At 40.5% G+C, this 26,035-nt stretch overlaps 1 protein-coding gene and 1 long non-coding RNA gene across 4 annotated transcripts in view; both read right to left on the bottom strand.

Moving 5' to 3' along the window:
- The window catches only part of F13A1 (coagulation factor XIII A chain), a 250,016-nt gene extending 224,448 nt beyond the window's left edge, over positions 1-25,568 (bottom strand). For 2 of the 3 annotated variants that reach the window (XM_058733106.1, XM_058733108.1), the window contains exons 1-3: positions 25,421-25,568; positions 23,316-23,463; positions 12,380-12,568 (exon numbers count right to left, since the gene is read on the bottom strand). In XM_058733106.1, the coding sequence (XP_058589089.1) occupies positions 12,380-12,568; positions 23,316-23,445 (319 nt within the window). In that variant the 5' untranslated portion in view covers positions 23,446-23,463; positions 25,421-25,568. Of the gene's footprint in view, positions 1-12,379; positions 12,569-23,315; positions 23,464-25,074; positions 25,244-25,420 lie in introns of those variants that run through there. The other variant, XM_058733107.1, reaches the window with a different exon arrangement.
- On the bottom strand, positions 14,935-23,308 carry LOC131513834 (uncharacterized). Its single transcript, XR_009262820.1, has 2 exons — positions 20,742-23,308; positions 14,935-16,071 (listed from the first exon to the last, which is right to left on the bottom strand). It is a non-coding gene; the product is annotated as an uncharacterized LOC131513834 (long non-coding RNA).
- Positions 25,569-26,035: the final 467 nt, after the last annotated feature.

Here is a 26,035-nt window from a genome sequence, read left to right as displayed (position 1 = left end):
TTGCTATAACTCTTGCAACTCCCCTAACTGATGGGTAAATACCAAAACATTCACCCACAGGACAGTGTGTATGTGTGTAGGAGAGACAGAACAAGAGTCAAAGCAAGAGAAAAACAGAGAAAGAGACGGAGAGTTAAGAAAAATCACAAGAAAAGGTAGAAATTCACAAGGGCTGAGATACCGAGAAGAAACAAAAGGTGAAAAGGAAAGCAAAAGAGAGGTACAGCTATTTATAGCTTGCCTTGTGGTCATCTAACACCTGTCTGGCTCTGGCTGCTGTTACAGTAATGTTGTATGAAGGTTATACTGCCTTAAGGAATACAATAAGGATTTAGCTTTCCTATACAGTTGCAATATTCAAAATAAGGCTGGTAATTGGGTCATCTTATTAGCAAGCAACTATCACTAAGGAGTTCCAAGAGCTTTCCAGTCAGTGCCTCATCAGTCCATGTAACACACTTGTGGAGTAATGAGAGGGCACTGATTATGAACAATTAGCTCAGTTTTACCCTTTCCTCAGTGGATTTTCATTCCACTTGGACACTGTCTCTCTTTTACCGACCGGAGACTTAAGAGCAAAGTCTAACAGTGGGCACATTAATTTTCATTAAATGTTTTCCCTCCTCCCTTTTCACCCCTAACTTCACATACCGCAAGAAAGACTTAGAATTATATGGAAAAGCCCGGCAGTGCTCACACTGAATCATCCCTGAGTTCAGACCATGGGTTTCTGGTCACGTACAGTTTCAATTATGTGGGTGCTAATTAGTCAAGGTTATGAATTCTCATAAGTGAAAGAGGTCAATGTAAGACACAGCATGAAGACAGAAACAGAGGAGAGTGAGGGCAATGGAAAATTAGGGGAATAAAAAAGAGGGAGAAAGAGGAGGAAGAAGCCAGGCATCTGTGTGGGATTCTCGTTCTAAACTCCACAGTCCCTTACGACTGTGCCACACAGCACACTTGATATTATGAAACGCACTGGCAACTCTATTGCCCTAAGGATCCCAAGCTTCACTTAGAATCTCCAGCTCTGCAGGATGGGATGTGGGTCACAAGGCAGGGCCGAGGGGCCTCCCTGCAGGTCTCTTGCACTAGAATATGGATATAGATTCCTCCTACTTTGAGACTAAACGACCTCTGTCACTTCAGCTGGAACTGTAGGCAAATAATTCCCGGCAGAACTTGGCCTGTGGGTTGTCAGGCTTTCTATTTGATTAATTAAGCTGTCAGCATGGATGTTGTAAATACTGGATATTTTTGTTTGGAGGTTCAATGGTCATTACCTTTGCTTTGCTACCAGGAAAGAAAAGAGAGAGCAATGGCTTCCTATTGCCTTTTTGACAGCATGTTCTTATTTGGTAATAGTCCTTCATTGGAGAACCTCACTCAGTGTCACTGGTCCTGACTACATAGTCTCTGAGGGCTCACCCTACCGTCTTCTCTCTCACTGCCCTCTCTTCAGACCCAGGGTGAGGGTGGGGCATTACCAGTGGAATACAGAATAGTGGGAAATTGATCCCATAGAAAGCTGCAGAAGAGTCACCTGAATCTAGAGTCAAGCTAAGCTAGTGCCTCAGCAAAAGTATCCATTTACAGGTAGACAATCACGGAATTTAGAGGAGAATAAATGGATTAATATACCAAACAATATAACTAGGATTAATTTTACTATTTGATTACAATCTTGGCCATGCATCTGCCTTCTAAAGGGGCTGAAGTGGACAGACCACTGAGCTAAGATTCTGATCATCTGAGGGGAAGCTAGGGACAGGGGATCTCCCCTCCCCTGCTTAACCCTGGGTCAATCCCTCAATTCTTGTTCACTTAAGTTTCCAGATTTTTCAGTGAGGCTTACTCCTACCCTTCCTGCTTCCCAGTGTTGTGAGAGTAAGAAGAATGCTTTCATATACATTATTTCCTTTAATCCGTAAATATCTGCCAGAAGTAAATATTTTCAGGTAAGAAAACAGTCACTTGGGGGTTCAGTGATTTTGTCATTGTTCTAAGTGGTGAACTGGGACTCTCACTGGGTCTGCCTGACCCCAAAGCCACCCCATCCACTGTGCTGGTTCCCACCCCCTTTATCAGAGGAGCTATCATCCCTGATGTGACTCCATGCTTGGCAAAGTATCAGTCGCTGTAGCACACTCTTTTACCTCAGACCATAGTGTATTACTTTACTACAGGTGAGTCTTATTTGACAATGAAAAAAAAAAAAGAAAAAGAAAAAGAAAAACAAACAAACCCACAATTTTACTACTTCTTGTTATAAGGTAAATTTTTAAAGAGGAAAAAATCATATAGAATGATGTATTGCACATTTACTCTGTCATCCAATAGTAACAGTCTTTCTCCCACCCTGCCCAAGTCTCTTACTGCTGTCCCTGACAACAATCTCAGCCCTCCAATTTATCTTTCATGCTCTGCTACAGTAATCTAAAAAGAAGACACTTACAGCTTTTTAATATACTCCTTTAAAAAAATCTTCCACAGAGACTGTTTATAGAATAATATCTAAACTTCAAGTCAAGGCATAGGAGGCCATCAATATGTTTCCAACTTTTCTTTCCCCACTGAACTTCACATTATTTTTTCTAGAGTATATACTTTCCTATTTCATGGCGTTAACTCCTACTCATCCTTTGAGATCCAGCACTTTCCGGGGGACTCTTCCAACTAGTCACACGGTCAATCTCTCTCTCCAAGATGCTTTGCAACCATTGTGCTCAAGATACTGGCATTCAGCTCAACTCTTAGTGTGCTGGCTGTCCCCTCCAGACTCTTTGGGAGCAGAAAATGAACATATATTACTACTACAACCCCAATATAGTGCTTTGCACATGAAAGGTGTTCAGTAAGAGTCCAATAAACACATTAAAAAGGAAAGTAAATTGACTTTATGGTAACAGAAGCCAAACAAAAATCTGGCAAATAAATATATACAAATGTAAAAAGAAAAGTAAAGTAATCCTTTATGAAAAGAAAAGTTGGTGAATAGAAGTGCCAAATTTATTAGTTATTTTGCTGTTGGCACAAAATCTAAAGTATCAAAGAGAAAAAAAAAAGCAGATAGTATATTAACTTACCATAACCCATAGACTACAGTATTTTGTAGAATTAAGGTAATTTGTAACAGTAGCTCCGCCTCTCCTAGACTGAGTTGTGCATTTTTACTGAAGGGTGTTATGAAAATGAAAACATGGTAGAGTAGTGTTTATAGGAAGACAATTTGGGGAAGCTAAAGGTTAAAGAAGATTTGCTTTTTAACGCTGTGTATCCCCAGAGACTTTAAAATACTAATGTGTGCTGGGACTCTCCAAGAAAAGGTATGCAACACAGCATGACCTAAATGCATTTGACCACTTTTTTAAGGAGTCTTTCACATGACACGTGTTCATAGAGAACACACTCTGGGAAACATTGTCCTAGTTTCTTAGATGCCATTATTCGTCACTTCACAAAGGCTTAAAAATGAACATACTTATCGTCAATGCAGAAACACACAGGAGGAAAAATTTGAAATGACATCCCATATAAATGCTGCTTCAAAATGATGGAATGGGTGTCCTATTTTTATTAAAACACAGCATGAGATAGTAGAGAGAGCATAGGCTAAGAAATAATTCTCTAGATCTTACCAGCTACATGATTTGGGGCAAGAAATATCTTGGCAGAGAAACTGCGCTATGTCTATGAAAACCACAGATGGTGATTTTTTTTAATGTTTATTTATTTATTTTGAAAGAGAGAGTATGAGTGGGGGAGGGGGAGAGAGAGAGATTGAGAGAGATTGAGAGAGAGAGAGAGACAGAGAGAGAGAGAGAGAGAGAGAGAGGGAGAGAGAGAGAGAGAGAGAGAGAGAGAGAATCCCAAGCTCTATACTTAGCATGGAGCCTGACGAGGGGCCCAATCCCACGACCCTGGGATCATGACCCAAGCAGAAATCAAGAGTCGGATGCTCAACCGACTGAGCCACCCAGGTGCCCAATGGATGGTGACTTTATCTGGATTCTCTGAGCCAAAAATCTAAAGGGAACCAGAAGTCTTAAATGGTCTGGATGATGCTTTTAGATATAAGACGCGGTTCTTTGCACTCCTCAGCTCCTGCTATACGGGCTCACCTCCTACATCTTTGAGAAACTTGAGGTTATCAGGCATGATCAGTTTCCTATCTTTCTACCTAATGCAGTCACATTCTCCCATATCTTTTTCTCAACACCCTCAGAGGAAACAGATTCTTCTTCCTAGACAATCCCTCATCCATGTCTCTTCACTTCTTCCAGCATTCTCCATCAGCCACCAGCGTTTCTCTTGATTCTTGAGGATTCCTCATCTATTGGCTCTGTCCCCCATGGCTCCCTTCATGTTCAAGTACCTCCAATCGTAAACACCCAAACCAAAACACCACCTTATCTAACCTACATTCTTCTCCAGTTACTATCCAAATTGTCTTTTCTTCTCATCCAAAAGGATAAGTCTACATTTTCTATGCCCACTTTTCACATCTCATTTACTTTCAAACCATTAAAATTTGGTTTCTCCCTGAGTAACCAGTGCCCCCATAATTGCTGAGTCCATTTGGAAGTTCTTATGTCTCTGCATCTCCTTGTTGTATTTGATAAAGCTGGTCATGCTTTCTACTTTAAACACCCAACTCTCTTGGATTTGGTGACATGGCACTCCCTGATTTTCCCTTCTACTTATCTGTTCACGTGGTCTTTGTCTCCTCCAGGGGCTCTAGTTCCTGGACTGATTCCTTAAGAGTTGTTTGCTCTCAGGATTTGAGCCTCAGTCTGCTTCTTACCTGATTTACTTTGTCTGAATGATCTTGCCATCCATCTATAATGCATGAAATCCAAACCAAGTCCCTAAGCTTCAGTGACTGTCTATTGGACATGTTTATCTGGTAGTCCCTCAAGTACTGCAAACTCAGCAGGTTCAAACCGAATCCCATTTATGCCTCCACTGTTTCATTGGTGGAGGTAGTCTGCATTGTGATTAGCAGAGAATGTCTGGGATCGAATTGTAGCCCCAGCATTCTCCAGATGTGACCTTGAGTAAGTTACTTATACTCCTCCAACACTCATCGCATCTGACAAATGCGGATGACCTTAGTCCCATGCCCACAGGGGTGCCTAAAGCATTAAATGGAAAGTACACAGAACCTCTGCACAGTTCCCAGTGCTGGTGAGTGAATTATCAGTGGGAACCACTATCATCATTACCGTTTCCCACACTCACCCTTTTCTCCCAATTTCCCTGCATTCTTTATCTCATTTGGAGTTGCCAGCCTCTATTGTCATAGTCACACAACCCAGCAACCTGGGAGTTGTACCTGACTCTTTCCACCCCTCTGCCTGTACAGACTGCCAATCACAAGTCCTGTGGATTTTGCCACCCAACCTCTCCATTGCTACAATGGCTGCCCTAATCCAGGTTCTAACCCTCTCTCCAATCCTGAACCCCCCACTGAGAAATTTTGATGTCACACCCATCCTTAAGATGCATCAGAGTCTGACACCCCAGACTGGCTTTCCATGAATGCTATTCAAGAAATGAGTGGAAGAGAAATATTGAAGCATTGAGGATATTTCAATGGTTTATGTGATTAAGAATGCAGAATATAGGGGCTTCGGGTGGCTAAGTCAGTTGACCATCCAACTTAGGCTCAGGTCATGACCTCACGGTTTGTGAGTTTGAGTCACACATCGGGCTTGCGACTGTTTCCTTGCTCTCCCCCCCTTTGCCCCTCCCATGCTCATTCTCTCTCTTTATCTCTCTCTTTCTCTCTCAAAAATGAATAAAAAATATTAAAAAAGAAAAAAAATTCAGAATATGTGCAATTGATATTGTCCTGTAAACACCTGGGCTCAGGATGAATACCCTCAGTGTGCTATCAGTGAGCTGCACTCTCAGACTCACGGGATGGTGAAGCTGGAAGGGGCTTGCTAACATACACCACTTGGTGTCCACCAGTATCCGCTCTTAGCACTCCCTCTCCCTCTCCTCTGAAGAGACTGAAAAAATGAAATAATCTAATGGTTTCTCTTATAGATAAGCGTGGCAAATGAGACATGAATAGTTTGCTGAACCAGTTTGCTTTCATTGTCCTGATGGGACAAACAGGCTTTGCTGAGGCCATGCCTCCCCTCTTCTTTCTGTCATCACCAGAAATATGAAGCTTGGAGCTGGGGGAGCCACCGCAGGACTGAGGAAAAGGCAAGAAGATGTGCCAGGTGCTGGCCTGCACACCTTGAGCTGTGTGATTGGGCCCAGGGAGGAAGGAACTTGCTCATGAACCCTGTCTTCTCCTTGGAGGGCTAATTGGGTAGGGCTGCTTTGAGGGGGATGGCTGGTAAGGAATCCAGCTCAGAATTCTTTCCTCAGAATGACTTTCTCTCAACAGAGTATCAAACAAGAAGGAGACCCTATGTTAAAGTATAACAAAGTGTCACCATCAGCTATTCCTAAATTTTCATGGCTGCAGCTACAGGTTAGCAAAATCTATAATTAATCCTGCTGCATTCCTTTCATGATATGTCATGGCTTTAGGCTCAGAGGTGGAAAGAAAGAAAAGGTTCCATAGACCTTCAGCCACACCCCACCTCCTCAAATCCATTAACACATCCCACCAAACTCACAGAGATGGCTGTGCTCCTCCAGCAACTAATGAACACAGTTATCAAAGCATGGAGACCATCTGTAGCTCATGCATGGAAAGCCCTAGCCAAGAAGATGCACTAATTCCCCTGTTCACTTTCTCTAACCAGAGGATCCAGCAAAGGATTAAGCTGGGACCATCTGACAGAGTCTATTTATTTAAATATTTAAATATAAAGAAAGGGGTGGCTCAGTCGTTTAAGCATCCGACTTTGGCTCAGGACGTGATCTTGTGGTTTATGGGTTCAAGCCCCGCATCAGGCTCTGTGCTGACAGCTCAGAGCCTGGAGCCTGCTTCAGATTCTGTGTCTCCCTCCCTTTCTGCCCATCCCCTGCTCATGCTCTGTCTCTCTCTCTGTCTCTCAAAAATGAATAGATGTTTAAAAAAATAAAAATAAATATAAAGAAAGAAAAAAACTTGATTTAAAGGCAGAATCACTTATAAATAAATCATTTGCCTTAGGTTCTGAAGACAGTAACAAAAGGAAACTTCAGTGGCACAGGGGTGGCTCAGTTGGTTGAGCATCTGACTTCAGCTCAGGTCATGATCTCATGGTTTGTGAGTTCTAACCCCGCATTGGGCTCTGTGCTGACATCTCGGAGCCTTTGGCTCCTCTGTCCCCCTCTCTCTCTGCCCCTACCCTGCTTGAGCTTTCTCTCTCTCAAAAAATAAACATTTAAAAAGGAAACTCCCGTGAGTTTACACACCCCAGTTCATTTTACATAAAGTTACGGGGGGGGGGGGGAGGGGGGAAGAGAAGGGAACAATAATAAGGAACTGAATGCAAACTGGAAACAATTAAGTGTAAAGTTACTTTTTTTATGTGTTTTTAACATAATAATAGCTAGCTCTAGGCCATGGTTATATTCTTTGAAAGTAGTGCATAAATTGATCTGTGCTGATAAATCTAATCATGTTATAAACACTTTAAAATAAATATTTGAGATTTGTTATGTGTTGTTTATTTTTTTACAAAGTATTCTCTTTTCTGTTTTTTTTTTTAAATTTTTTAAATGTTTACTTATTTTTGAGACAGTGAGAGGCAGAGCGTGACTGGGGCAGGGGCAGAGAGATGGAGACACAGAATCTGAAGCAGGTTCCAGGCTCTGAGCTGTCAGCTCAGAGCTGGACGTGGGGCTTGAACTCACAGACCGTGAGATCATGACCTGAGCTGAAGTCGGATGCTTAAATGACTGAGCCTCCCAGGCGCCCATCTCTTTTCTGTTTTTTAAATCACTACTTCCACTTTCTATGTTTCCTGAAATGGAGGTGCACCCACATGTATAAGACTTTGCTCTTAATTTCATTTCCAGTGCACATTTGACACATTTCTTCTCATTACAGTAATCACTTTTAAAATCCAATTTTCATGGTTTTATTCAATCCTATTGAAAGAAATACTGCAGTTTAAGAGAAAAATCTCTGAGCTCCATGAGCGTCCCACAATGTGCTTTTCTTCACTCTTGGTCCTACCACTGGTGGTGAAACCTTGGGCGGTCACGGGACTCCCTGAATGACCCGGGTCGCAGAAAGGAGACTGCCTTGGATAAATCCTCTATCATTGGTCTTTTACAGCCCTTTAGAAATGTGTTTGAATTCTCATGCACTAAATAGTAGACTCTGGAATTTTGCTAGTTTTCTTTCCTTGTTTCTGCAATAATTTTGGAAATACAAAATCCTCAAATGTATTGATGCCTATTATGGGCTACACACATTGGAATACAACTTAACTCTGAAAGTACACATCATGGGCTCTAAGAAGGATTTAGAATACGTGTTGGTTTTTAAAATATATAGATTTCTATCTCAAAGGCAAATTTGCTATGCTTCCCCCATCCCACCTTTTTACTGAAGGAAAAAAGTCCTTTGTAAAAGAGTTCACATGCTCGCTGGGGGGATGCTGTGGTAGTGCCCAGACCTCCCTAAGGACAAGGCATGCTGTCCCTGTGGCTCCCAGCTCTCACTGGGAACCCAACCTCACACTCATCGTGTCAGTTTTCCTAAAACTTCCATTATCGTAGCTATTTTCTGAACGGTCTGTGGAAAGAGCCTCAGACCTCAGTCAAGTCCACTTCAGGGACAAAGTTTTCCTCCCTCCTTGCTGCACTAAACATTTGGCTGTGAAGGAGATAAAATTCCTGTGTAGTTGGAGCAAAACTGGGGACGGAACTTCAAAAGTGTGTTTGTTGACTCGCATGGAGTGATCATTACATTATAAAGGTGTGAAGGGCATTTTAATCGACTCTACTCCAAACAAATGTGCATACACACACACACACACACACACCCCACACTTGAAAGAGATAAATGCACTTAGGGAAAGAAATAAAAATAAATTTTCATCAGATTTAAAAATACTGTGAAAAATACTAGCTGTGGAGTCTTTTCTCACCTGAAGTAATTGTATTAAAAAATATGAACAATAATAGTCTGCTCCCTAAATGTAATGAAATTGTGGTTATTACATTTCACTTAACATAGAGAAATAGTGATTTAGTTTTTCTTTCTCTTACCCCACAATTGGGATAATAAACAGTTCTGCCCAGAACCCACACGTCATACTCATGATGTTCATTCTGACTCAGGGATCTCTTTTCCCCCTTTCCCATTTCTACTCTGGCTTCAACCAATTTCCCCACATTTATGTATGAATTTGCACTGTAAATGAAAGTGAGTACAAACCATATACCTTGAGTAGTTAGGGGCCAGAGACTTTTTTTCTAAGGAAGTGCTGTTTATTTTTAGTTCTGATTGTATTATTTGTAATGTCTTTATATATATAATGTATATGTATAAATATAGATGTGTATATAAATTATACATATACATATATACACATATGTATATCTCCACATAGATCAATAATTTTATCTAGATGCGTACATATAATGATATCATGCTTGTTTTTTTTCTCTCTTCCTCACTAGTTTCCCTTTTCCTTTTGCTTCTGCCTCCTTCCTACCCTCCCACCAAGGAATGCATATCATCACCTATGTGTGTGCTTCTTACTGTTTTCTGCACTCACAACACTCTATTGACCTATGCATGAACACAGTTGCATGTAGAGAAGATCATAGGTACTCCTCCATATTTTGCTTCCTCAATACCACCTCTGTTGAAATCATCTGGCATAGGTCTAATTCATTCTTTTTTTAAAAGTAACAATTCATTGTGTGAATATATCCGCCATTCCATTATTAAGAGATTTTTTTTATTTTTTGCCACTATAAATAATGCTGCAGTAAATAATAGCCATCTTTATAAACTAGATTTTAAATACCTATGGTATAGATTTCTAAGAGTGGAGTTGTTAGCTCAAAGGCATATGTCCTCTTAATATCCTGAAACTGATAATCCTAAAACTGATCCTGCCGAATTGTATTCTAAGGAGGTTATGAAATTGTACATTTATATCAGCAATGTGTGTTTTTCTAGACATACATGTCAGCAACAGATATTACAGTTTTTCTAAATTTTTGCCTGTTGGATACAAATGACTTTGGCTTTCCCAATCCTAATGAATTTGAGCATGTTTTCATATGATTACAGGTTATCTGGATTTTCTCTGTTTTGAATTGTCTCTTCATATACTTTGTCTATTTTTCTATTGCTTGTCTTCAGATTGCCAATTTGTAAGAGATTTTTTTCTACATTAACCTTTTATCTCATATGTGTGTTCTGAATATTTTTCCAGCTCTATCTTTTATCCATGGATTGGTCATTTGTTCATATATATGGTCACTTATGGTATTTTGCTATGTATAAACCGAATATATATACATGTAAAATAATATATATAATTACACATGTATAGATAAATATATTAAATACAAAAATATGTCAAGTGCATATACTTACATGTAACAAATATATACACCCAGTATAAATATACATATATACTAAAATACCGAGATGTAAAATATGTTATTAAAACAACAAACAAAAAACCAAAAAGCCCATGTACTTTTCTTACTCCATGAAACCAACAACTATATTAAATAATTTTACATACAGAGATCTATTTCTGGATTCTCTATTCTGTTCCACGAAACACTTCTGATAGTATGTTCTAATAGATACTTCTTATAGAAAGTGCTCTACTATTCATTCTTTCTTTGTATCATTTTCTTGATTATTGCCAAGTAATTACTCTTACAAATGAACTCTGTTATTTTATTCAAGACAAAAAAAATCCTCTGTTGGGATTCCAATTGGAAATGCACTATGTTTATATACTAATTTGGGGAGACTTAAAAAAAATGGAGATATCACATCCAAAACCATATTTGTCTTTTCATTGGTTTTTCATGTCTTTTTTTAAGATTTAATAGCTGCTTTATTCGCACTGTGTGTCTTGGTTTTTAAAATTTGTTTTTACATTTCATAGTTTTAGTAACTTTTATATGTGGAATATTTTTTCTTATTTCTATTTCTAGGTCCTCACTGCTAAAGAGAAAGGCTACTGACTTTTTAAAATTTATTTTATATCCAGCCATCTTACCAGTTTTCTTAATACTGTGCTTTTTTTCTTGAATCTGTTTGGTATATATATATAGATAGATAGATAGATAGATAGATATACTATCATAGCATTAGCAAAATATGTAATTTTATTCTTTCCCAGTATTTATAGGATATTTCTCTTAAATTGTTCATTTGCTGAATCCTTAAAGCAATGCTTAACAACAACAACAACAACAACAACAACAACAAAAGAATGACAATCACAGGTATCTCTGCCTAATTTCTGATTAAAATTAAATGAATTTTTTGCCACTTAGGATACCAAAAGTTGTTGGTTTGGGGTAAATAATCTTTATTATAATTGAGGAGATTTCTTTTACTTTTATCTTATTTAAAGTCTTTAAAAAAAACAGCTGCTGAGTTTAATATGTTCCTTTCAGTGAGTATTAATTTGATTGCTTGGTTTTTATTTTATTTATATATAGGATTATATGGACAGCTTTTTTGATATTGAACCATTTTTGCTTTTTTGTGCATGTGTTTACTTGCTATATTTGTAAATGTCTAGATAAATATTTACTAAAATGTGTCAAATGTTAATAGCTATAACATAAAGGATTCCAGGATAAAATTAATTGGGGAAACACTGAACCAAACAGACTTAAATGGTACCTTCCTGAACTGTTAAGCTAATGTGTATTGTCAACCTACAAAAGGAGATTAGAGTATAAATGTTTTGTGAACTTTATTTGATGGTCTATATTTTATGAGCCATTACATGGGAGCAGTTTAGAGCAAAGCAAACTTTGAGAAATGCTTGTATGGAGATTATATAGTAAGAATTTCAAATAATACTGAGAATTGCAAATAATTTTGGTACATAAAACCAAATAAATCATAAGAGTAGAGCTGATAAACTAAAAACCACACTATAGGATTGCAAAACCATTTGTGAAAAATAATTTAATTAACTAACATTTTGTATTAATTATACTCACTTTTAGTATGTAAGAATTTTACCAGGGTAGGCCCAAATTATTGGTGTTTGGCATTATACAGACCCATCTTAGAATATAAGGTGGTCCTGGAGCTGGATATGGTCCCAGGTCCAGCCAATTGTCACAGTATAATTCTAGGAAATAACACAATTGCACCTGTATCCCTTTCTACTATGCAACCCATGATATCATGACAATCATGATGTGATGACATAGATGGACTATCATGACATGACTTGTGTGTGGCACTTACCAATGACATATTCCACTCTGAAGAAATCCCTTCTGGGGTCGTATGGACGATTGAAGTCAATCTGAATGAAGAAAGACTGTCCTCTACGTACAATCAGGTGGTTGTTTTCATACTTGTCAGTGTGGTGGTCCACTTTGTTGGTGTCCCATCTCTCCTTGAACAGGTGAACATTTGTGACATTAAGGTAGTCTACACACATAGAAAACAATTAAGGGAAACCATTGAGTAACTTTGGTTTAACCAAAACTCAAAAAAAAAATAGATTGTTTTTTCTTGAAGAAGCAAGTTAATGAGGCCTGTTAGATAGAACCCTCTACAGGGGGCTGGTGGATTTGGGGGTCAGTCTCTTGTGACATTCTTGTTCTAACGATGACTTTAAAAGCTTTCCCCCCTCTAATCTCATTTTATACCACAGGGCACTTTTGTAGGATAGACAGAGCAGTGTTGATGATGCCTCCCATACATGTCTAGGTACAGAGAAACTAGGACCAGAGTTCAAGTCTTCAAATTCCTACACTCACACTTCTTTCATGATGGCAGGTGGTCACCATCATGACTACCAACTCACTATGTCACTAACTAGGGATAAGCAGAGTATAGCCACTTCAATTTTCTTATCTTTGAAAAGGGAAGAACCAAATATGATAAACCCTCAAAGAGATGTTACAAGGACAAAGTTAACCTTTAATCCAAAATTCTCCTCTTACTTTAGAAAGGGTCAAAAACCCCTCCTTTTGTTATTTCTAAAAGTAGATCTGATTCCTCAAAGGCAAGAAAAAAAAGAACAAGTGTGGAAAAAGGATACTGACATTTCATTGAGATACATATAACGGTTTCCACTTTGAACATGCAGGAACAAGCTTCACATTTCCCTAGCTCCTAAATGACCAGTCTGGAAGTCAAACCATGGTATGCTGAAAAAATCTATAGGTTTTTCCTTTGGTTTTTGGAATTGGGAGAGTATATGTCAGTTATACACTTATTTGAGACATGATAGCACCAGGTAACAGTTAGATCCCCTCCCACCTTTCTCCCGTTCCCTCTGCAAATGATCACTCAATGTGGAGGTCACTCTACCCATCTACATTGTAGTTTGCAAGATCTAGTCTAGAGACAGATTTCTGTGTGCACACTTGGAGTTCTAAAGGGGAATTCATGAGAGAGGCTGGTGGGGGTACACTAGCCTCCTGCCCACCCACCCTTTCCCTGAACCCACCTGTTGCATGCTTTGCCCTCACGGCTGTGAACACAGGGTGCACAGCTGCTGAGTCTGTATCATGCTGGAGCATCACTCTCAAAGACTCCAGTGCCTTCCTTTGCTTTGACACAGGAATCCTGTGTAAAAGGACACCTGGTCCCCTCTGAACCCATTTTTGTCTCATAGGTGAAATCAAGAAGTTGGACTCATCAAGATACTCTCCAGTTCAAAAGTCTAGGAGTTCCTGAAACATTCTTCATTAATTCAAAGTCCAGGTAATCCTGAGTTTGAATCTCAGGCATCTTAATTACTTAGGTAAGGGATGTTGCCTCATAGCAGCTGAGTTTTTTCTCACCTTTCAAATGAGGATACTAATACTTTGAGAATTTCTACAAAGATTCAATGACATAACATGACGACGGCTCTCATACTATGCCTGGCATATAGTGGGGCCATAGTCTTACTTGTGGAGAGCTTAAATATAAACTCTGATGGTCGGTGTGATGCTCAGTGGGTTACTGTGACTGTGATATTACACCACATAGAAAGTGCAAGATACAGTTTTATTTTTACCCCATCGCAGAACCCTGAACATGGTCCCCTGAAGGGCACTTTCCTTCCATTATGCTGTGGGTGGAAGATGTTTAATTCTCTAGACCTCTCTCTTCTAAGCTGCCTTTCCCCCCTAAGTTCTCTGACCTTATTAAGGTTACAGTCCCCAGTGTTAAGCCAACTTCAGAAAGAGCTAGAGAATCATAAATGTCTTAGTTGAAAAGGAACTTAGTAATCAACTCATCTGGTCATCTTTCTTCACACTGTACCTTTCCATAACGTTTCATTTTGTTTAAATGTCTAAAAACTTAATCCTCAGAAATGGGTTTAATCAGGTCTCCATCAGCATGATTGGAAGGAATGCACTGATAGAGCCTCACAGAATCTCCGAGGGCAAAGGCACTTTCTAGAGCATCTGATAGACCTATGTACTGCATGAAACATCTTGAAAGCCCGAATACTTAGACTTTTTGTCTTCATCTGAATGGGAAACCCACTATCTCGCAAGGCAAACAGTCCATTTTTAAACAATTTTAATTATTTGAAAAACTCCCGTAAGATGAACTGACATTTGCTTCCTTGCAATTTTTCTAACAATGGATCCTGGTTCTGACTTCTGGATAAATATAGAATGCATTCTATTCATTTCATCTGGTACTCCTTAGGTATGTAAAAGCTTCTATTCCTTTGACTAAAACATTCACCATTTCTTCCACTGTTCTTTTCCAGACGTTTTACCCACTACTTTGTTCTGGAATATATTCCATTTTATAAATTCCCAATGAAAAACAATGAGACCACTACATCTTTCCAAATAAATAGTATATTTCTGTTATTTCAGTCTAAGATATCATTAGTATTTTAAATAGTTCTATCTTATTATTGATCAATGTGAAGCACCTGATAAAGAGAAACCCTTAAAAATACATTCTGATGTCATTTCTATGATTAGGATTCAATCTAGACCCTTAGAAACCACTCACTCATGTTGCTATTTAGCCATATCTATGCAAAGATTTTCTTCTTTGTAGCTCAGTGTTAAGGTTTTACATGTATCTATGTTGAATTTCATCTTACTGCATTTGGTTAATTGGTCCAAGCTTTTAATGTAATTTTAGACCCTAAGCATATATTCAGTGTATTTAATACTCTCCCCAACTTGCTGTCCTCCAGGAATTTTATGTGTGTCATTTTATGTTGCCATTCAAGACATGAATATAAATGCTGATTTAGGTCACTGCCTAGTAAATACAACCTAGATAAATGAACAGTGGTAGATACTAAAAATTGAAAAGATAGTTATGACATGGCACCATAAATATTCTGATAAAGTGGTACAGGGTATTTGATGGAGGAGGGTATCTGGAAGGTATAGGGAACCTGTAACCAAGATTTGGCAGGGGGGATTAAGGAAGCTCCTTGGAGGAAGGGAGGTATATAAACAATGGTCAGAAAGATGAGCAAGTTTTCCAGGTAGAAAAAGGGGTGGGGAAGGATGTTTCAGGGAGAGAGGAGGATGAGTGAAGACTGAGGCAAGAGAGTGCGTAGTTTACTTAAGAAATTGAAGCATGATTGGTTGGCTGGAATGTGCTAGTGGGACCATAGAGGAAAAGTAAGCTGGAGCCACTCATGCCAGTCCTGTAGACCATGTGAGTAATTTGGATTTTAATGGCACTGGGGATCCAGTGAAAAATCTGATACAGTAAAATGACATGATTAGATTTATGTATATAAGCTTCAACTGCTTCTGGTGACAGAGTAAGAAAAGGAATGGATGGTGGCAGTGTTGGAGGCAGGAGGGTTGGCTGAGAGTCTGCTGTGGCACTCCAGGTGAAGGATGGGATGAGTCTAATCTGCCTCCAGGTGATGAAAGCACTGGTTCTGGAGCACTGCCAGGATTTGCCTCATCTCATCCCACCACCTCTTCCATGATAATGTGCCCCTGAAAATAAGTATATTGGCTTTATGCCTTGGCTTCCCAAGCAGCCTCACCAAAGGGAAAGATAAAGCTAGAAAGACAAATTCAAGGTTTTTTGTTTGTTTGTTTTGTTTTAGTATCTGGCTCTCACTGGTTTTATTCTTATTGCAAATGAAAACTCTGGCTTTCTAGTTCCATGAGCTTGTCTAATGAATTTGGTTAATGTCTAGTGAGTCTGGTTAAAGTCAGTCTATCCCTGAAGTAGTGAAACACAGTACTACTTCTGTGGGGTACTGATATCTATTGGAAGAATAAGAGTTCCACGGTTAAACCAGTTTGGGAAAATGCTGCTTAACCAAAGTCAATCAGGATTCTTGCAGGATTTATGGGAGACTTTAATATATTGATGTGCATTGTAAATATCCTATAGGTGCCATGTTTTCCAAACTTAAATGCTCATGGGGACTATTTTCTGTGGAGTTCAGTGTTTTGCAGAATATGTTCCGGGTGATGCTTCACTACTTACTAATTGTGCAACCTCAGAGAAGTTATTTAATCTCTCTGAGCTTCAGTTTTCTTTCCTTTAAAAAGACAATGGAATGTTTGCTTTACAGGGTTTGTGTAGGGATTAAATGAAAAAATGTATGTAAACTGCTTTAGCACAGTGTCTGGCCCTAGCAAATTCTCACAAATTATTTTCATTGTATTATCATTGTTATTATTAAGAGAGGAGAATAGCATAGTGGATAAGAGTATAGATTTTCGAGGCAGATTTTCTGGACTCAAATCCCAGTTCTGGCACTATTACCATGACTTTGGACCAGTTATACAAACTTCCTGTGCCTCCGTTTTATCATCTGCAAAATGGGGAGGTGTATTCTGAGAAGACAGGCTTGCTTTTCTTTTCTTGCATTTCCACAAGTGGATGAAATAAATTTCCCCTCCTTATTCCCCTCCATATTCCCAGAATATGTTTTTCCTTTTTTTAATAAAAAATTATTATCATGAAGCACTTTGTGTCATCTTAATATAGGCCATTTATCTATGAAACTATAAGCCTTTGCGGACAAGATCTCATCTTCACTGTACCTGGGAAGACGTGAAAAGACGCCATGGGAAATATGCCACTTTTTACTTTAAACAAATGTAATGCCTGAAAATTTGGAACTTAGAGTTGGTTATTCATCATAAAATGGATATTCTATTTATCAGAAGATTAATCACGGGAGTCCTTTAAATGTTATTTATCAGACAATTTCATTCTTAACAGATACCAATTTCAGGACTATATATAGTATATTGTATATATGTGTGCATAGTATATTATATACTGTACAGCATTGAAGGTAGTGATCTGTGGTTTCATAATATGAGGCCCCCAGAGTAGCACTTTCATTTCAGACAGGAATAAAGATTCCATGCCTTGATAGTGCATAATTCATATATTACTTATAACAAAAGGTAAATAAGAGTACTAATAGATTCTTTTGAGTCTATAAAACATAAGCCAAAAAAACCACTACGGTTTCATAGTGAAAGCAAAAATATATATAATATGTTTATATTTGTCACATAAATATATATTAAATATATTTATATAAATTAAATAATAATATATGAAATAAACATATGTTAGCATATACATGAAGAATTTGTTTTAAAATAATGTAGTCTGCAATGTTATAATTTTGATAATGCTTATTCTAAGTATGGAGTTTTAAAAAATTCTATTTTTTTCTAAATGATCTTTTCATTCTTTACTGCAACAATCCTCCAACAGGTCAGTGCCTACAGGAAAAAAGGAAAAAAAAAAATCATGGAAAACTATGGTTGTACTCTATGTGAGGAAAAACCAAGGCAATGATTAGTAAGATTTCCCTTTGTAATCTCTTAAAATAAAACTGCATATTAAAATAATTTAAACCAATGAAAACATTTCATTTAAAAAATAAAACTTGACCAAGACACGGAAGATTAAAAGCGACATTAAAAGTAAGAGTTTAAAGAACTAATGTTGTAGACTTTAGTCAAATGGACAAGACATATGGAAGGGTAACCAGCAGGGTTGTTTATCCTTAGAGGGAGAAGGAAAGGACAGCATAGCTCTATGGATTTGCTAGGGGTTGGCCTGAGCACTGGGGAATAAGGTGAGGTCCTCAAACCACTGATTAAACAACACTTCTTTCATTGCTCATGGACAGTCACCACAGATCAAGCTTTGTATTTGGTGTTTACAATACCTAGCAATAACAAGGGGTCTATAGATGTTGGTTGTAAAATCTGAGCATAGATATAAAAACATCATAGTTCTTTCTCTTGTCCATTTTGGTCAGCGCTGTCCCTCTTCATGTAGTAAACAGTAAACACTCATTAAGCTGGCATATTGATTTCTGCTTTGCTTATTGGATTAATGAGACATAGTTTAGATTGAAGGAGACTTCTCATCTAGGCTCCATTCGCCATAAACAGGAAATGAATTTGCTTCTCCCTGTCCAAGCCGGGTACCTGGCAAAATAGAGCCACTCATTGCTAAGCTACTTTGTTTTTGTTTTTGTTTTTGTTTTAGAGAGATATTATAGCTGGAAAGTTGGCAGCTTGCTCTTTCAAAGTGACAGCTTTCAAAAAGTCTACCTAACACAATTTAGCCTAATTCCAAACACATCAGAAAATGGACTGGTTAAAAAAAAAAATCTCTCCTCATGAGCCAGCTGCTTTCTGGTCCTCCTACCCTTTCCCTAATATGAAAAAAAGTAGATTATTTTCTCCTTAGGTTGTAAAAATATTCTTTGGAGAATGATTATACCTGTCACAGATGGAATCTTGAGATAAGTTAAATGTTTAGGTTCATATCCTAGGAATTCCCTAGTGAAATGAAATCTCCATGCAATCTTCGGTAATATTATTACCAAAATGTAGGCATAAGTACTGTCCATGGGGAAGTAGGTCTGTTTATTGTTGAAACAACAGGATAAAAGTTCCTTTCTCATATTTCCTTTAGAACCTCAAGTTTTAAAGTATCATTAATTAGAATGATTAAAAACATTTTCTTAAAAAGAAGCTTATTGTTTTTCAACTGTTGCTATTCAAATGTCCTGTACTGTAAACTGTATAAGAAATGCTTAGCTGCCCAGAGCAAGGTGGAGTAAGAAGTGAGACCAGCATCTTCTCCAGACACTGAAATCTGTCTGGCCTACCTCTCCTCTTGCTGGAAGTATCTCAACAGCAGCCTCCAAGTATATTTCCTTCTCTCCATTTTCCCCTCACCATTAGAATTGCCTTCATGAAACATAATTCTGATGATTTAATTTTGCTATTTAGAATCCTTTGCAAGGAGGAAAGGTAAGGTCTCAGTGTACCTCAGTGTACAATAGGTCCCTGCCTACTTTCCCCAGGCTTATCCCCCACCATATCCCCATTACTTGATAAATACTGTTCTCTCTGCTAGAAATGCAGTTCCCATGCATTGCCTGTCTGGAAGACTCCTATTCATCCTCTGAGACCCAACTCAGTTGTCCTCTTTCTCACTGTACCCACACCAAGTTATCCCTTTCTCTGTTCTTTTGCTGCAATAGGCATAATTTCTGTTACACTATTTTTGCATGGAATTTCAATGATCTTTTCTGTGTCTATATCATCTACTAAATGGAGAGCCACTTGAAGCCAGGGATTGGCTTACTCATCTTTGTGTCCCCAGAGAGAACTTAGCATAGTTCCTGACACACAGGTGGCAGTCATTAAATGCTTTTACACAAACCGAATGAAAGAATGAATTGATTCTATACAACCTCATTTCTGAATCATACATTAAATGTCTTTCTTATTCTTTTAAAAATCTTCAACCCAGAGAGGTTTATTCTGCACAAAGGAGAGATTTATAATTAATTAGTTAACTAGTTGATCTGGTTCTGACAGGGAATGGGGTGGGAAGGAGGAGATGCTCAGAAAGGTACAAGACTCCATTAGCTTGAAAGATTCAAGATCTCTCCTGCATTTGATTTTTTTTTTTTTTAGAAATCCAGATTTGCTTTCCAGTTGAATTCATCACATTAGATGTATCCAATAAGGATTATAATCATCACTGTAAATGATCACTATGGTTAACAATGCAGAGTCAAACCAGAGCAAGAATATAAGGTTATCTTCCCGAACATTACATCTCCTAAAATAACCTTTGAGACCAGGAAAGCTGTAAAGAGATTTTCAGAAATAACCACTGAGCATGCAGAACAGTCTAATAGGAAGAGATGCAAATCTAGAAATCTGAGGAGATTTTCACATACCATTCTCAGCTACAACTGAGTTTGGAAGAGGGCATTAAGGACCCCTAAAAACACATGAAGATGTCAAACGTCACCAGTGAGACTAGCTGGTCCTATCTCTGGGGTTTCACTGTCGCCTCAAATATTTCAATTTCTTGTAAATAGTGTGCTGCTGGATGGGAGGAACTTTATGTGAGTTTATACAATCTGAAATGCAGGCTAAAGTCATTCTTAACCAAATACTCACAAAAGCTATGAATTAAGGGTATACATTCAGTGTATATTATATACATCAACTGCCACAAGGCTGTTTGAAGCGAAAAATCTGCCATTTCCCCCCTTTCCTCCTCTTGCTTTTCTGCCTTTTCAGTCAGCTTGGTACAAGTAGCTTGTTAAAGGGACGCTTTTGGAAAAAATGAGGAGAGTTTGCCTTACGACTTTGAGAGCCAAAGCGTCCTCAGGCAGGGGCTCAGGGAGATCCAAGCCCTCTTGGACGCCCCTAGTGGTCACTGCATAAGCTGCAAGAAGACAGAAGTTAAATACCGTGACTGCTTTAGCAGGGGATAACTTGGAACAAGTTGATGTATTTCGTGTCAGAGAAATTTGAAATATAAAGGATAAGTAGGAGACAGTCCTCCTTGATCAGGTGGTTTATATGCTGGTATTTTTCTTCTGTTCTCATCTAGGACTTTCCTCTATGCTCCCTGGGTTCTGAGACCCTTTTCTCATAGTGAGTAGCAATTAGTTCACATTAAATGCATGCATGTTTATGAAATCTGGAACATGCTATTAATAATAAGATTATAATGACTCTAGGACTGATGAGTCATTCAATTCTCCAGTGACTGACTGTTCATTCATTGTACAAATAGTCATTGGACACTCACACACGTCTGCCAAGGTCTGTAATAGGTATCCCAGAATGTCACTTGGGCTGTGGATACATGATGACTGATTTTTCCAAATAATTCTCTTCAATATAATTCCCCACCTGTGCCTCCAAAAATAAACAAAAAACAGTAAACCCAGGTTTGTTTGTTTTTTAAATCAACCCACCTGCTCAAGTTTTCTGGAAGTTTTGATTTCTTATTAGCAACATTTTGTTCAGATTTCAGGTAGACAGACCCTGCAGGTGGTTACACATTCCCCTTGGAAGTGGTGGGCCCCTTTCACTGTGGTGGGCCCCTAACCTAGTAGGGTATGATAATCTGCTTCTGAATCAAGGAGCATTTGTAGGTCACGTCCTATGGATCAGGCGTCTCATGGGCACTGGTCATTTGATCACAATGGCCAACTGTAAAGTAGGTATTGCTTCCATTTTCCTGATGGAGAAAATGAAGCTCCCCTGGGTGACAAAGTAAGCAAGTGGCAAGTGTGGAAACAGAACCCAGGTCTTCTGAGTCTCGGACCGGGGTGTTCTTTGCTACATCTCACTGTGCACATTTCTCTTCACTGATCCTGTGCCCCTCTCTCTTTCTGTTCTTCCTGCCCTCTTCTTTTAGCACCTTGGCCACCATTCCCCAGGGCCCAGAGTCTTCTCTGCCAGAGGGGAATTTTTCTAGAAAACTGAATACACCAAGGTAATCTGCTTGATAATTTTACATGCTCATGCTTTCCAATTTTATTTACATTCAAAAGATGGAAGGAAGGAAGGAAGGAAGGAAGGAAGGAAGGAAGGAAGGAAGAAAGGAAGGAAGAAAGCATCCTATCTTAGATTGGTCCGTGAAGGAGTGGACATTAATTACTTGCTTTGGCCTCAGTTTCCTCACCTGTAACATGGGAATTTAGATGATTGAATCTTCCTCACCTATAACATGAGGATTAGCAAGTCCTTTTTAACTCTGTTCTGTGGCTCTACTGATGAAGTTGTAGAGAATGTGGCACCCAGCTGGGAGAGATAGCTCAGAACTACAAGTTCACAAGTTTGTCTGGACCCTTCTATTAAACTGAAGATGCCCTTCTGTGAGTTCTCTCCTCCAAATTTGGATGGTACCTTAATGGATGGTACTAGATCTCTCTCTGTTTTCACAATTGAATATCAACCGGCTAGATGTGATAGTAACACAATCAAATCTGTCCACAATGTCGAGAAGTTCTGATTTGCTGGACTTGTTAGTGATCGGCATTGTTCTTTTTCTTTGCTTTCAACTGCTGACCTCTTTCTGATGAGGCAAATTAGCCACACACCCCAAGGTGATGGTGGGCACCTACCCAAGCAAGTGGGTGTTCACACCCAATGAAACTTAGCATAGAGCCCCCTCAGGAGCAAAAATGGGCTTGGTGCATGTGTGCTACTGACAAAAAGTGCTCCCTGCTAGATGCCATTCAGGGACATGAGTCTGAATGTCCCTGCCATGGCCCAAGGGAATGGCACCTGTGTCACCAAGCCACTGCTGGCACCTGGGTCCCATCACAGCTGACAGGGCTGAGCGGAGGTCAGCTTCTGGCTGCTACTCCCAGAGCAGGTCCCTGGGGATCAGTGGAGGCAAGAGCAGGGGAAGCAGTTTGCCTCACCTGCTCAGCAGGCTGCTCTGGAGACAAATAGAGGGTTTCCATCTCCATTACTGTCAGAGTCTGGCATCTTTCTCCAGCTCTGAAATTCACAGTGATGGAGAGAGGAGGGAGGAGGGAGAAGGAAGGAGGCAAAAGCCAGACAATCAAAACAGCCACAATATTTTGGAAGTGGAAACTTCCAACTAGAGAGTATTTTTAAAACAGAACGGTAGCCCTGGAAGAGGCACCCGCTAAGCCAGCGCCCTTGTTTTATAGAGGAAATAGCCAAGAGGTAGAAAGACAAAGTGACTTCCCTGGGATCACAAAGCTATTAAGTGGCAGAACTGGGACAAGAATCTGAGTCTTTGGTCCTTTGACCACTCCAAAGAAGGCCTGGGAGTCTTTTCTTTAATACCAGACACTGGCAGGGGCACCTCTTTTGTGGGAGCTTAGTGGAGACAAAGGGTGCTGACCCAGCCAGCACCTGCAGGGAGAAGCAGGTGGCTGTGCCTGTACCTTGCAGGTTGAAGCCCCGGGGGGTCAGCCCCTGCAGCTCCACAGTGGGGAGGTCATCCTCTGCCGCATTGGAGGCGTTTCGGGGCAGGGCTCGCCTGCCTCCAAGTGCAGGTGCGGAGGTCTCCGACATTCTTAGCTTCACAAGCTCCTTGGGAGGAGGGATGGGGGGTGGGAAAGGGAGACACAGAAAAGGAATGTGAGGTGAATTACATTGGAGACAAGGATTCAAAAATAGAGAAACAGACATATCTGTGTGAGATAGCACTGGAGCAACACATTTTGAGTTTCTCATAAATAAAACTTGCGAAGTGGCAGTAAGGATTAGTCTAATGATGGAGTATAGCTCCCCAAGGATCTTGGGGAGATTTCTTGTTTGTCAAAACATATGGAAAGCAGAAGAAAAGGGGGTTATTTGAAGAAATGAAAAATGTAAACAATTTTAGAAAGCAGGTTTTTTTTTAATCCCCTCATTACCTCTAAAGGCTATATCTTTGTGAGCAATGTTTACTGTCATATGCCTGTATGTATGTCCATTTCATACAGGCTTAGGAAGCCTAAGTTACTTTTAAGAACAACCTCATCCAGCCGTGTTTAGATAAGCAGCATCCTCTAAAGCATGTTTGCAGTGTAATTCAACCTATGTTTAATGAGGGCCTACTATGTGTCAGGCTGTGATGTGGGCACTTGGGATACATCGGAGAACGAAACAGAGGATTGTTGACCTAGAGTCTAGTGAGGGTTAGGGTGGAGCCCACACTTTCCAGAAGTAAACACAAAGGGGTATAAGAAGGTGGCCATTACTTTGGAGCCAGGACCACACAGAGGAGAAGGCAGATGGAGTCTGTGTGTGTGTGGGTGGGGGTGGGTGGGGGTGGGTGGGGGGGACACTGGCAATTTTAAATAAGGCTATAAATAGCCTTTCTGTAAATGTACTTGGTCAGTGGTGCTAACAGTGCCTTAGCTCCAAGCCTACTTCCCTTTCCTCCGGAGTTTGTGCAGGCAAGGAGCCAGCTCAAATACCACACACCTCACTGTCACTCCCCAGTCTGTACTTGTTGACCGACTGACCAAATAAAGGGAGCCCTTGTTTCTGACCCAAATGAAGCTTTCACCTTGATCACCTGGATCACCCAGTCATGACTCTTGGCTATTTGGCTTTTTTTTTTTTTTTTTTTCAAAACCAAGCACACCCTCCAAAGATGAAGAGCCTCCACTATAGAGGCAAACCAGAGTAGACTGTTCTAGAAGCAAAGGCAACACAGCTGGAGACAAGATAATCACTTACTAGGGTATTTGGTCTGGGACGGAGATAGCAATGTTTCCAAGTATAAAGTCTGAATAGGTTTCCATAAATACCTACAGACATATTTACACAAAGTCTCCAGTGAACTCATGGGACAAGGAGAAAGGGTTAATGATGGAGGGAACGCAGGGGAAAAAGCAGTCCTCTGCAAGGGAATAACAAGGGTGGGCTTAGGATCACTAGGGGAGAGAGGGTTTGGGGGTAGCACAGAGCAGAGCCCAGCGGGGCACTGGCCTGTTGGGAGAGAGAACCCAGAAAGCAGAGAGCTGGGGATCCCCAGGTGCTTGGCCAGTAAGAGGATCTTGTGCAGGCCTGGCTGGGTGGGCAGAAGCACTCCCTTCTCACAGGTGAGAGGGGGGTAGGGGGCTAGGCAGGCGCTCAAGTTCAGCTCTCGAATTGGGGAGGGGAACAGAGGATGCACAGGGACAGAAAGCCTAGCCAAGTAGGTGTCCTTACCTAGCTCTATCTCCCTATCTCTCTCCATCCTTCTGTCTCACCCCTCCAGAGTCCTCCCTTGGGGGAGCACTCCCAAGTCCCTCATTCCCAGCTAGTGGCCTTCTTGCAAGCAGTGCCTTCAGGGCTACTTGGAAAAGAACCTGAGGAGCCCCCTCTGATGGAAGTGGCGCTGGGTAGGCGCGGAGATAAGGACTAGGAACAGAACTGGACAAGGAGGCTGCCCCTCCCCCGCCCCCTACACCCGGAGCAGCCCTCTGAAGGATTTCCGGAAACCCCAGGCAGGGGGCAGACCGAGCGGGGGCCCCTTGGCTCCTGCTTGCAGGCTCGCAGCTGCCGGGCTGCTTACCTGCGGTCCCCTCCCGAGGTGCCCTAGCCTCAGGCTGGCGCTGTGCTGCTCAGGGACACTTCCTCAAAAGGACGCAGTTAAAAGGACAAGAAAGTTGGCTCTTAAATAACCTCCTAACAGCCCCCACCCTCTTCCCCCGTCCCACAGGGTTTTCTCCTCCCCCTTCTTGACAGCTGGAGCAAACCAAGCAGCTTCTAGGACTTCCTATTTACTTCTGCCACCCTGCTGTGTTATTCCGGAGTGAGCCCCTCCTCCCACCCACAACCCCCCTGACTCCCAAGTGTCCAGCCCTGCTTCTCCTCGCCATCCCCACCTCCGGTTCTGCAGCCCCTCTCCAGTGCCAAGCAGACCCTGCCTCTGCCATTTGGTCAGAGAGGCTGGAAATGTCTTTCTGCACAGGGCAATGTCTCTGCCCTCCGGAATTCTGAGGGCCACTGGTGCGGCTCGGATGAAGGGTGCCTCTGCCCTCTTGCAGACAGGTCACAGACAAAGGTGACCATGCATGAAGCATCCCCTTCTTGTGTAAATAAGGCTGAGGAGCCTGGTCTAAGTGCTGGAAACATCCATGGGAACTTCAGCTACCACCTTACTGCAAGACTTCCCACAGGAGGGGAC

The sequence above is a fragment of the Neofelis nebulosa genome, chromosome 6, assembly GCF_028018385.1.
Source record: "Neofelis nebulosa isolate mNeoNeb1 chromosome 6, mNeoNeb1.pri, whole genome shotgun sequence".
Classification (NCBI taxonomy): domain Eukaryota; kingdom Metazoa; phylum Chordata; class Mammalia; order Carnivora; family Felidae; genus Neofelis; species Neofelis nebulosa.
Note: the sequence above shows the minus strand (reverse complement) of the source record. Positions and strands in the feature narration are given on the sequence as shown.